At 44.8% G+C, this 13,528-nt stretch overlaps 1 protein-coding gene across 1 annotated transcript in view; it reads right to left on the bottom strand.

The window, feature by feature from the left end:
* SMCHD1 (structural maintenance of chromosomes flexible hinge domain containing 1) overlaps positions 1-13,528 on the bottom strand; it is a 238,536-nt gene that overhangs the window by 29,432 nt on the left and 195,576 nt on the right. The window contains exon 36 of the mRNA XM_078777400.1: positions 7,753-7,943. Within this exon, the coding sequence (XP_078633526.1) occupies positions 7,753-7,943 (191 nt within the window). The remainder of the gene's footprint in view (positions 1-7,752; positions 7,944-13,528) is intronic.

Raw genomic sequence — 13,528 nt, 5'->3', positions numbered from 1 at the left:
ATCAATCATCTGGACTGGTCTCCCATCTCTACCACCTCTGACATCAACTCATCCTGGGAATTCTTCCAAAGTAAATTGCTCTCTCTCATGCACAGATTTATCCCATCTCGTCTTCAGTTGTCATACCCTTCCTCCCGTCCATGGTACACGGAATCTTGTGGTGAGGCTGTTGCCCAGAAACAACTTGCCTTCGTCTCCTGGAAAGCAAATCCAACGGAAGGAAATCTCATTTCCTTTCACAAAGCCCGAAACAAGTGTGTGTCCACCCTCAGGAGAGCCAGGAAACAATATCTCTCCGTTCTCAAGACCGAACTCTCTTATCTGTCTCCCTCTTCCAAATCCTGGTGGCGTCTGGTCAAATCCTTTTCTGGTGTTTGTTCCCCCTCCATCCCCTCCCTTACCTCAAACGGCTACACAGCTGACTCCGCACGTGAAAAAGCTGAATGCCTCAACTCTGTGTTTGCCTCTAAATCTTGTGTCCCAAACCCATCCCTCTCTGTACCCACCATACCCAGTCGTACCCTGCTGCTCCTGGACTCCGTGTCCTTTCCTCCTGACAAGGTGGAAAAGTTTCTGTCAACCCTCGACTCTGATTCTGCAACTGGACCCGACGTCATCAGCCCACGGGTCCTAAAATTCTGCTCTGCTGCTCTATCTCACCCTCTCTCTGTTCTCTTCACCCTCTCTTTTGCTCAAGGTCAACTGCCATCTGCTTGGAAATCAGCCAACATCACCGCTTTGCACAAAAAAGGTGCAAAAACAGATCCTAGCAACTACAGACCAATCAGCCTTCTCCCAATTATCAGCAAAGTCATGGAATCCATCATTGCTTCGGATATGAAATCTTTCCTCTTCTCCAATGGCTTGATCTCTGATCATCAATTTGGTTTCAGACCAGGTCACTCTACTCTGGACATGCTGCTTCTGCTGTCTCAACAATGGATGGAGGTCCTCAATGCCAAACAGGAAATTAGAGCTGTCTCCCTCGACATATCACGTGCCTTCGACACGGTCTGGCACCCTGCTCTGCTCACCAAACTCTCCTCCTTTGGTATCCATGGAAATCTCCACGCATGGCTGGCGGACTTCCTCTCTAGTCGTCGTCAACGTGTGGCCCTGAATGGGTTTCTCTCATCTCCTCTTCCTGTTCAGGCTGGAGTTCCCCAAGGCAGTGTTCTGGGCCCCGTGCTTTTTCTGGTCTTCATCAATGATCTCTCTGACTCTCTCGAAAATCCTCTCTATCTCTTTGCTGATGACTCCACTCTCTGCCGCTCCATTCCTCTTCCCTCAGATCGGCAGTCTGCTGCCTCCTCACTCTCTGAAGACCTGGACAAAATCACAGACTGGTCAAACAAGTGGAACATGTCTTTCAATCCTGACAAATCTCACACTCTTACTATGTCTCTCCGAAAAGATCGACTGGACAACCCTCCCATCTACTTTCTCAACAATCCTCTCCAAGAAGTTCTGTCGCTCAAGATTTTGGGTCTCACTATCTGCCATGATCTTTCTTGGGAAAACCACATTTCCAAGCTGGCCTCCAAAGCCAGTCGCCGACTGGGCATCCTCCGTCGTGCGAAGTCCTTCCTCGGCACACCTGAGCTCCTCACCACATACAAGGCTTTCATCCGCAGCTCAATGGAATACTGTTCTCCCCTATGGGCCGGTGCTCCTGCCTCACACCTAGCTCGGCTTCACGCTGTTGAAACCAAAGCTTTCAGAATTATTGGAATCTCCCGCGATGAAGCTATCTCTGAGGGCCTTTCACTCACTCACCGCAGGCAGGTAGGTGGTCTTTCTGTCTTCTACCGACTCCTCTCCGGCCTTGCACCCGCAGCTCTCTCTGTGCTCTGTCCCCCAAATATTCCTACAGGTCGCACAAGATCTGCCAGCAACCCTCTGATGGTTAAACTGCCGAAATCTCGGCTCTCTGCTCACCTTCACTCTTTCATTCCTCTTTCCTCCCGCCTCTGGAACAAACTCCCTCACTCCCTTCAATCCCACTCCTCCCTCCAGGTCTTTAAAACAGCTGTTCACCACCATCTCTTATCTTCCCCCATCCAAAACCTTGATCTTTTCTACCCCCGCTAATTCACCCCAGATCCACCTTGTTTGAAATTCCAACTTCTTTCCTGGAAGTCCTGGCAGTGTCCATATGTTTTATACCTCTCCCACCGCCCCCTTCCCATGCCCCCCCCCCCCCCCAAAGCCCTCGCCCTCTCTCAGATCTCTCGATGTCTCCATGTCTCTCGGTCCCTGCTCTCAAATGTTGTGTTTGTGTCCTTCCCCCTCTCTCCCCATCTTGTCTACCGCTCCCGATGTTATATGTTTTATGTGTCGGTTTGTCTTTCTGTGTGATTAATGTTCGCTCTTTCACGAGCCTCGATCTTGTATACAAAAAAAAAAAAAAAAAAAAAAAAAAAGTCTTTTGGAGAAAATCTGGACAACTTGACTTTGACAAACAAGCAGGTGGGGCGAAGCTTCTTGCTTTATAGGCTATGAGCCGAGGGGTCGACCATGCTCAATCAGAGGGAGGATGGCTAACAGTTATTTTTGGCAAGGCCAAGCAAGGTCCCTAGTGCTGAAAAAAATGTGATAGCAGTGTGAAACTCTTAGCCGTATCTGTGTTATCATCACATTTGTCAGATCACCCATTTATCGCTTTTCGGGTCATTTTTCCCGCTTAACATTTAGGGGGTGGGGTTAGTTTTTTGGCTCTCAAATAATATCACGTGTATATATCAGCTAGTGTGGTATATCAGGTAAAAGGTTATTGAATTACCTTTCAAATGATGTATAGAAAGTGCCTGTGTGATCTATAGTAACCTCTTTATAATGATTATTAAAACATAATTATTTCCACCAACTCTCAAAACTTCATCACAAAATCCCCAATTTTAGGAACAAAAATAGGCAAAAATCAAAAGGTATGTAAAAGGTATGTTTCGATTTGAGACACACATACAGTATAATTAGAGTCAATATCCTCACACATATGATCATGATGTGCTATGAAATTCAATGCAATATGTGTAGACATGCTAATACGAATGTTGTCATCAATGTCAATATTTTCATTATATTTTAGGTGATTTGCAACCATGACAGCGGTGCACGACATCTAATGTATTTCTCTTTGTAGATTTGTTGGTGCATACATTTTTAAGCAACTATAGCAACTGATGCTAATTTGTAGTAGTGGTGGTGGTGGTGGTGGTGGTCTCATTCGATGTTATGCGTCTTTCCAGGTGAGACGGTGGTGGTGATATTGGTGGTGGTGAAACAGAGTGTACCGCAGATAGACAATTGAACAAATACTTGCAATGGAGATTGCGATCACTCAGAAAGTTCCCAAGGACGTTTGTATCATTCATAAGCTATCGTTAGATGTCAAACCAGAAGATCCGCTCATAAGCCCTCAAACATTCGATTCGTGGACTACATTGCTGGATGCGGCCAAAATACGGAACCATGCACCCATTCTCGACCGTGCTCAGTCGCTGCCAGAGAAGGAGATTCCCCGAGTATTCTACCACAGGCAGTGCAGGAGCGTGTTCACCATGAAGCGAGATTTGGAAGCACTGAAACGAAAAGCTGAATCCAATTTAACCGACGATGCTGCTGCAACATGTTCAGCGAGCAAGAGACAAGCCAGAAGGCCATCTTCGGAATCACGCATCTATGAACCGGATTGTATATTCTGTGGAAAGACCAAGTGGTGCAAGGGAACGTCATCCCGTGAAAAGTTGAGCAAGGCTGTTGATCTGAGAGCAGATGAAACACTGCGAAACAGCGCCGTGCGTAAATGTGACACGAAAATCATGGCTGCCACAAGTAGAGACATTGTGGCAGCTGAAGCACGATACCATTTCTCTTGCTACAGAAGTTACACGAGACCATACACGAGACAATTCGGCAACAATTATTGACGGGATGCTCCTTATACAGAAGGTGGCAGGTGATCAAACTACATTTGCCGAAGTGGCCATGATTGTCCTATCCATGGCCCTGAAGGATGGATGCAGTAGCCAGAGGATCGATGTTGTCTTTGACATCTACAAGGAGACTTCCATCAAAAACAGCGAACGGTTAACCAGGGGGGAAGAACTTGGACTTGAGCTGAAAAACATCACGGCATCTCAAATTGTAAGGCAATGGCGCAAGTTTCTCAGCTATGTTGGGAACAAGTCAAATCTTATCATGTTCCTGGTCGAAGAGTGGAAGAAACCAGAGTACATCAGACGCCTACAGGGAAAGGTTCTCTTTGTAACATGCGATGACAAGTGTTATCAGATCACATCTGATGCTAGCCAAGAAGTAGTGGCCCTGGAAAGCACACACGAGGAAGCAGATGGTCGTCTGTTCTTGCATGCTGCCCATGCTGCCGCACATGGATACCAGTCTGTGCTTATTAGCTCAGATGACACCGACGTACTTGTCATTGGCTTGGCATTTCATACCAAGATTCATGCCAAGTTGTTTCAGAAATGTGGCACCAAAGCAAGGGCTAAAATCCTAGACATAGGGAAAATAGGAAAGTCAGTCGGCACAAATGTATGTCAGGCCCTAATTGGAATGCATGCCTATACCGGATGCGACACAGTCAGCACGTTCGCTGGACGAGGAAAACTGACTGCACTAAAACTCATCAGAACCAACAAAGATGTGCAGGATGCATGTACACAGCTGGGAGAGGACTGGGACGTCAGTGAGGAACTGATGGATAAATTGGAGAACTTCACTTGTCTCATGTACGCACCGAAGTCGGGGACAGTGAAGGTGAATGACTTGAGAGATCACCTGTTCTGTGCCAAGAGGGGAGAGATCGACAGTCACCAGCTACCTCCGTGCAAAGACTGCTTAACCAAACATGCACAGCGAGCCAACTATCAAGCCGCTATTTGGAAGAGGAGTCTCAAGATGGATCCAGCAGTACCGAGTCCAATCGGGAAAGGATGGCACTGGGATACCCAGGATGGTCGCGTGCAGCTGGCAGTCGACTGGATGCAAGGACAGCCCGCACCACAGGCGGTTCTGGATTTACTGGCATGCATCTGTTCGAAAAGATGCACACTACCCATGTGTGTCTGCATGGCCAGTGGTTTGAAGTGCACAGACATGTGCAAACTCACCACATGTGACAACCAGAGAGTGTATGGTGAGAGTGATGACAGTTCGGCAGAAGACGATGAAGAAGACGACGACGATGACGAGGATAACTTCTGAATTGTAGAACTGTATGGAGAAAGATCATGTACATATGTGTAACAAATATGGTGTACGCTGAATTGATAACTCGTGTACTTTATGGTATGATGTCTATAAATATATGTTGCTTAAATAGAAAGTACATTGTTTTCCTTTGGTTTACTTTATGTATAGCTGGTAATATAAGAGAACCATACAACACTACAAGACTAAAAACGTTTGCATGAATATGATGTAAATTATCTCGCCAAGTTAGGGTACATCAGGATACATACATATACATGGAGTAGGTTAATCATCACATGCATCATACGTCTGTGGTATATTCAAGAACACCACATACAGTTTGGTCATAATGCCTTCATATTTTTGGAATTAGACATTTCTGACACCAATTTCAGTACTTTTTGGCCTATATATGGCTGACATCCCAATATTATATATACTATTTTTAGACCAATGATGGTATACAAACTATATACATGCTGTCGGTCAAAAATCGTAAAATGTAAATCAATATATCATAAGAGCGGAAAGATATACATTTATGGATTTTAGGTCATGGTTACAGCAACTACTGTATATTGGATTTTCTCATCTTTATCAAGGTGTATGAGATTTAAGGCCCAAATTTGACTTTAATCATACTGTGTGTTTCTCAAATTCAAAAATTCATTTAATATCCGCCAAACTGAATTTTTGCCTAATTTTGTTTTCATTGGGGATTTTGTGATAAATTTTTGAGGGTTGGCGGAAATAATTATGTTTTAATGATCATAAAGAGGTTACTATATATCACACAGGCACTTTCTATACATCATGTGAAAGATAATTCAATTACCTTTCACCTGGTATACAACACTAACTGATACATATAGGAGATATTATTTGAAAGCCCCAAAACGAACCCTACCCCCTAAATCTTAGGCGGAAAAATTACCGAAAGCGTTATTGGGGTGGTCTGACAAATGTGATGATAACACAGATACGGCTAAGAGTTTCACACTGCTATCACTTTTTTTTCAGCACTAGGGTCCCTGGCCTTGCCAAAAATAACTGTGAGCCATCCTCCCTCTGATTGAGCATAATGTCGAAAATTTGAGGGTCTGGCTCATAGCCTATTAGGAAAGGGATAACAAAGCTAACGCCATGAAAGCAATTCAGTAATACGACTCGGCGATGCCGGGCAGAATCGAGCACCGACTGTGACCACAATCGAGAGCACACGGAGCGATGCCGGGCAGAATCGAGCACCGACGGTGACCACAATCGAGCACACACGGAGCGACGGTGGCCGGAGTTTCACACGTTCACCCTAACATCCAAGCAGCCAGAGTAAAGCAAGCGCAGCAGTGGCTGGAGTAGAGCGCATGCACTTAGGTACCATTTTCATGTAACTATGACAACGAAAGATGATCAAAAGGCATGGTTTGAAAGTTACACACATTCAGTTCATCTTAAACACAGGCAGATGGGACTTCTGCTTTCCATGTACATCTGGTTCTCATAACTTATGATGTCTGGTATGTTGGTTTTCTTGTATTTTTCTTGAGCCAATAACAGCTGAGGCCCACACGTTTTAATGTGTGCACACGGACAAAACTATTTTGAAGAGAAAATGAGTGCAGAAAGGTGACCAAAATTACTGGTGTAATAAAACACAGTGGATGAGTAAAGCTCTGGGTTACTCGGACCACACGCAGTAGTCAACACAGGCCAGCACAAATGCAGCTGGAAGACGAGTGTTGCCTTTTCCTCCCTTTTCTCCCTCTCACACCACCAGTATAAACAGAGTTGCAGTGCTTGTTACAATGTATTTTCTACAATTCCATTCCTCTGCAACCCGATTCCTCTTCTTCATCATTGGACTGAGGGCCTGCAAATCAAACATTTGCGCTACCAGTGTGCTAAGGCAGGCATTCTTTGACAATTTTAGGCCTGTGCGACTCATTCAAGTGAATCTATATCATACTGGTGACAAAGAGGGGAACAAAGAAAACAGCTGTGGACAAATTAGGCCTTCCCATAGTGTACCGCAAGCAATAGTGCAGATGTTTCTAAACCCATATTATAAAGCAAGTTGATGATACAATCTCAGGCCAGCTATAAACTGTCATCCCGGTGTTTCACAGGCAGGACGATTCAGCAATGTGTGTGCCGTCCCTTGGCCGGATGTTGAACTGGGCGTCCCCATCTGCTAGCATTACTTGGTGGCCATTAAATATCCCACAGTATTATTCGTGAAGATTAGGTGAGCTATTGCCGGCAGCCTGGCCAAATCTCAAATTCCTGCTCTAACCTACAGAGGGGGAATTGCATCAGTGGCACAGTCGCACCCTCAACCGATGATCTTCTGCCACAGTCTTGTGCTGTATATGAAATAAGAAGAATGAGGAAGAAGGAAGAAGAAGGAAGAAGAATAAAGAGTAGGAGGAAGATCATAAGGAAGAGGAAGAAAAAGGAAGAGGAGGAGGAAGAAAGGAGGAGGAAGATACAATCCTCCTCCCTCCCCTTCTTTCCCGAATTGATCCACCGGATCCTTACTTGTTCCAATTGGGAAGGCTCAACTGAAAGATGGATTCCAAGGGAAGCACCTGCTGACGTCCTTGTGTCGCCTTGTAAATTTTCATCGCAGCTTCACTGGTGCGTGTCACCACACAGTCCATATCGCTGGACATGTGCCAGGACAGCACCAATGCGACATCTGCTTCGCGAATCAGTGCCATATGCGCAGCCTGTAAAGCACACCCAGTGGCAGCAACACCACTTGAAGCAACACGTGGTAAAACTAAAACAAACCAGGGATCCCAGGTTATCATCGACACCAGCAATGGCAAAATACATTGCTGGGACATCTTGCAGGTGTCACTAGAGCAAGAGGCAATCACAAGGCACTGAGCCAAGTGACCGACTGGCAAAAACAAGAACGCCGCAGTGAGCACCTTAAGCATCCCAAAACAAGCAAATGCCATTTCACACAAGTTATTGTCAAATGGGCCGCATTCCACTGGCGTGGGAACAAAGCACTTCATCAATATGGCAAGAAGAAGAAGAAGAAGAAGAAGAAGATGAAGAAGATGAAGAAGAAAATAGAGTCAAGAACACACATCTGTTCCCAAATAAAAAACACATTCACGCACTCGTTCGGGCACGACCTGCCGCATTATTAAGACCCGGCCATAAAATCGAGTCGGCCAGGTCTTTGCCCTCGATTACAACAAAGACCAAGCAAGGTAGAGGTTTTGGAGAGCGCAAAGATGCCCTTGAAAGATAATCTAGTTATCGTCAGTGAACACAACTAGCACAGAGAAATGGTGGTGTGATGAATCTGCACAAATCGATTTAAAATCATGAGAATAACTAAGTAGTGTTTGTCTGGTGAGGGTTTGTGTCGTTCTGCATCAGCGGACAGGTAGACCGGTGGACGAAATCAACAGGATGTTGATCAAGGTATGTTAACCGCCGTGGGAAGCAAGAAGAAGCAGATGTTTTGGGTGTTAACCCTTCTTTGGAGCAAAAGAGCGTTGCACCATCGCTATTTTGCTACAAGGAAGGGTTGCCGCCCAAAAGGGGAGCTTCTTCTTCCTTCCGACGACAGTTAGCTCACCTCAATCAACATCCTGTTAATTTCATCCACGATTCAAAAATTGTTTGGAAGTAGACTGCGATAAGTGCACAACTTCCCTGAATATTGTTACATTGTTTAAAGCAATCTACTCCCTTTAACACAACCGAACCAACGACAACTATCGGGGACGCCTCCTCATGTTGATTGTACCCCCCCCCCCCCCCCAACGCAAGTCAGGGGAATCTTCCCCATTCTTCCCTGCTGCCCAGATTCGTCAGGGAAGCGTGGTCATGGTCAGAATGCTGATTGGTCCCCATGAACCGGCCCTTTCCCTCTCATCTCTTTAACTCTGTCATGGCCCTGACTCCGTGAAGGTGGGTACACCATCCTGGATGTGGGGGATCTTTGGGTCGCTCCTGAGAGATCGATCGGCTGTCTCCGTGCCGCAGGCTTGTTCGAGAGAACTGTCCGAGGCTATACAACAACAACTAACCCTAACAACAACAACCGAACCAACTCTCTTACTTTCGGGTTTCTTTCTCTCTCGCCCCCTTCCCACCCTCTCCACCTGCTCTCCACCTCCACCCCTAATCCTCTCTCCCTCCCTCCCTTACTTGTTGTATCCACTTGTGGCCCCATTGTCAATCTGTTGCCTTTTTACCCTCTGTTACCCGCTCCTCCACGAGCCTCAACTTTGCAGATCCGAGTCGTGAATGGCTCATGGATTTATCAAATAACACAACCACAGTTGTCAGTATCTCTCATTATGTTCATGTATCAGTTAAATTTATATTTGGCTCCGTTCTGATGTTATAGAACATTAACAATGTTTTATATTAATGAACAGGATTATAAATAATTCAATTGATATACAAGGTGAGTCAAAAGTAGAGCCCGATTTCTGTTTACATATATATGAATATATACAGACTTGGTGTATATATATATATATATATATATATACACAGACTTGGCATTTAATATGGAATATTTTATTTGTGGGGGTGAACATACTTTTCAGGATGTCTTGGAATCAAAAGTTCATTGGAATTATGTTGAAATTATTCTAGATTTTGTTAATGTGACCTTTAAAAGAAACAAAAACCACATTTGACATTTCGAAACAAATAAATTGATCCTTGAAAGTGATGTAAACTGATATCGAACTCAATTCACGGACAGTACTGTGTTAAACTTCTGTACGTTTTCCAGAAGTATCTCTTATTTTGCACATTAGCCAAAACTTTTTTTAAACAAAAACAAAACTTAAATTACGACTGGGATTACGGACAGTAAAATTACAGTTCAGTACTTCGTGTAACCCCCACGAGCAATCAGGAGAGCACGTACACGTTGAGGCATGCTGTTCACGAGATTTGCCAATGTTTGGACAGGAATCGCTTGCCATGCAGTGACAATAGCCTGCTGCAATTCACGCACAGAGGTCGGCTGCTGGTCCAAGTGGTCGATTTGACGCGTTAATTGTGCCCACAAGTTCTCTATCGGATTCATATCCGGGGACATGGCAGGCCACTCCATATGCTCTACACCACGGTCAGCAAGAAAGTGTTGGATCATGCGAGCACGATGAGGCTGTGCATTGTCATCTTGGAAGACAAAGTTTCCTTGAAAGGCTGCACGAGCAAATGGAAGCAATGTTTCTTCCAGAATGGCCCTGTACTTGAACTGGTTCAGGTTTCCATTCAGAACAACCAGGTCAGTTTTGCCCCCTGCATGAAAAGCAGCCCAAACGGTCACCCAACCACCTCCAGGTTGGACTCTTGGCACTATACAATCTTTGTTGTAGGCTTCATGCACTTGTCTGCGCACTCGGACTCAGCCATCTTGACGATAGACCAGAAATCTAGACTCGTCACTGAAGATCACATGATTCCAGTGTCCTGGCTGCCATTGACGGTGCTCTCTGGCCCACTGCAATCGGCGCTGGCGGTGTTGTCTGTTCAGGCGTGGCTTTCTCAGGGGACGCCTGGCATGATAGCCTGCTTGAACCAGTCGTTGGTTGACTAGCCTTCTGGATACAGGCACATTTGTCAGTTGCTGCCACTCAGCCCTAAGCCGATTAGCTGACTTGGTACGGCCATTGCGGACTCACCGGTGCAGCTGGCGATCATCCCTCCTTGTGGTTCTGCGGGAACGTCCTGGCCTCGGCATTGGAGTAGGGACACCCCTCTGATAATTTTGTTTCAGGATCTTTGACACCTGACCTTGAGTGATGCCATACTGCCGAGCAATAGCACGCTGTTTCATGCCGTAATTTCGTAAAGCCACCACTCCATGGCAAACAGCATTGCCGAGTTGACGGACCATCTCCAGAGGAAGCGGCAATAACTTTTGGAGACGTGCAGCAGTTGTTTTCCACTAATGCAAAACGCAACAACCCTTGTATACCCCAGTGAAGGCAATCATCAAATGCACCTGTCCGTACATTTTGCCACGCCACCTGTGATATAATCCTGTTGTTGACTTCTTGCTGCGACAGACAATCAGTGACATGGTTCTTTTAACAAATAAATCACCAAAGTGTAAAAGAAACTCACAAGATTGATATACTGAGCTAAGAAAGTAAACCCAAGTCAAGAAAAAAAAATATATTCCATATTAAATGCCAAGTCTGTATATATATATATATATATATATATATATATATATATATATATATATATATATTTCTGTCAGTTGATTGTTTGTTTGCCATTTGTATTACAGTGTACAAGAAGGTATAAATAAATGAATGACGTGTTTATCGAGCCATTTATTCGGGGGAAAATGATTACGGAAGTGTACCAAGCTGTTTTACTTGCAATTTTCAAAAGTGCCCTCCCTCGTGATCGATGCACAATTGCAGCCGAGCAGGCACAGAGTGTCGAGCACAGACTGTCACTCTTGGGTTCTCCACAGCCCAGTAGACACAATTGTGTCTGTTCATTGTACCGATAAGCTTAAAACATGCTTCATCTGACCACCAGATGTTGTCTAGCATTGTGTCCTCTTCGTCAAGTTTAGCTAAGAACTCTTCGCAAAATTGAAGACGGCGGTCGTCATCTCCATCATGAAGGGCATGCAGTAAGCGTGGAATGTAAGGTTTCCATTTTTTCTGGTGAAAGATACGGATAACACTTGATTGGCTCACTTCCAACTCTGCGGATAAACGTCGAGTTGACTTTTGCGGACTTTGTTCCAGTCTCCTGATGGCTTATTTAGCCTTAACTACATTCGTTGCCGTTTTTGGACGATCGGACTTCTTTGCAGTGGCTACCGACCCTGTTGCTTCAAATTTCTCGACAATCAATCGTATGTTTCTTCCCTGGGGTGGGTTAATATCGAATTCCTGTGCCAACCGGCGTGCCGCCATCGTTGGTTGTTCATTACATTTGTAGTAATGTTTCACGGCCGCAATGCGTTGATTCATTGAAAGGTAATTCATGGTTCAATTTGGTGCAAATTCAGTAACTTTCTAAACTCTCAGCAATAACCTGCAAAACAAAAACAAAAATAAATAAACTAAGAAAATTAATAATCTGCAAGACAATTATTAGCAACATGACATCCCAGAAAGAATCTGACAGCCGGAAAAACAGAAATCGGGCACGGGCGCTACTTTTGACTCCCCCTGTATGTGGGAAAATTACACGCCCAGACCAGGAATCGAACCCAGGTGCTCTGTAATTGCTTTACTATGCCCCCAGTGGTGTTTATAATAGAGGACATGGATTTGTCCCCGCCCCCCCCCCCCCCCATTGGAGGAAGACCCTCTCGTGTTCAGGCCGTTGGTGCTCCTATGGTTGGCATGAGCGCCCCGGAAGCACATTGATGGAAAGAGAGTGGCAATCATATGTGTGGGAAAATTGTATGCTCGGTCAGGGTCTCCCAGACAGCTCAGATGGCAGAGCACTGGTACGGTTTTCCAGAGGACCTGGGCTCGATTCCCGGTCTGGGCATGTAATTTTCCCACAAATATCAATTTAACGAATAATGTTGTTGATCATCCTTTCATATTTATTAATATCTTTGACTTCTTCCAAATAAATTTGGGGAGTCCCCATAAAATTTGGTAAATACTCGTTTTCAAGCCAGCCGACCCCGACCCCCATCCCACATTTTAAGTTGGTAAAAGATGAAAAATAAAAAGGAGCCTTTTGGCCCTTACTCCGTTACTATATCAAGGCGATCAAAATTGAGGATTAAATTTTCTTCATGACATTAATAGTAGTGGAACAAAGGTCCCAAAGGCCTGATAGTTTTTGAGTTAGCTACACATCAGAGTAGATCTATTTTCAAATGTACCAAAATGAAGCTGAGAACATGCTCTTTAAGAATGTGAAACTTTTTCATCTAAATTGGCATTCTCAAGCGACGGGGGCGGACACAGTCAGGGTTTCCGTGGCTTCACAATCCCAAATTGAAAAGCGGATAACAAGCCAACGTATCATCCCAGCGAGTTGGAATGTTTACACCATGAATAAAGCAATGCACTCTAACCCACGAGCAGAAATCGTGCCAATCACACATGAAGTCAGATGGTCAAAGGTCAATCACGTAGGGTTTTCCAAGGGTAACTGCCGATCACATTTCTCATAGTGCCATGGTTTAGCAGTTATTCCTGCTCCTACGTGTTTTCTTTAAGATATTTACATGTCATCTTCATCCTCTCGAAGTTTCATCAGACGAGGTTCAATTATTCAACAGTATTTCCAGTTCTACCAGAACCAAGTGGTTCTACAGGAATCTGGA

The sequence above is a fragment of the Myxine glutinosa genome, chromosome 5 (assembly GCF_964187855.1).
Source record: "Myxine glutinosa chromosome 5, kmMyxGlut1.1, whole genome shotgun sequence".
NCBI lineage: Eukaryota > Metazoa > Chordata > Myxini > Myxiniformes > Myxinidae > Myxine > Myxine glutinosa.
This window is presented reverse-complemented; position numbering and strand designations above follow the sequence as displayed.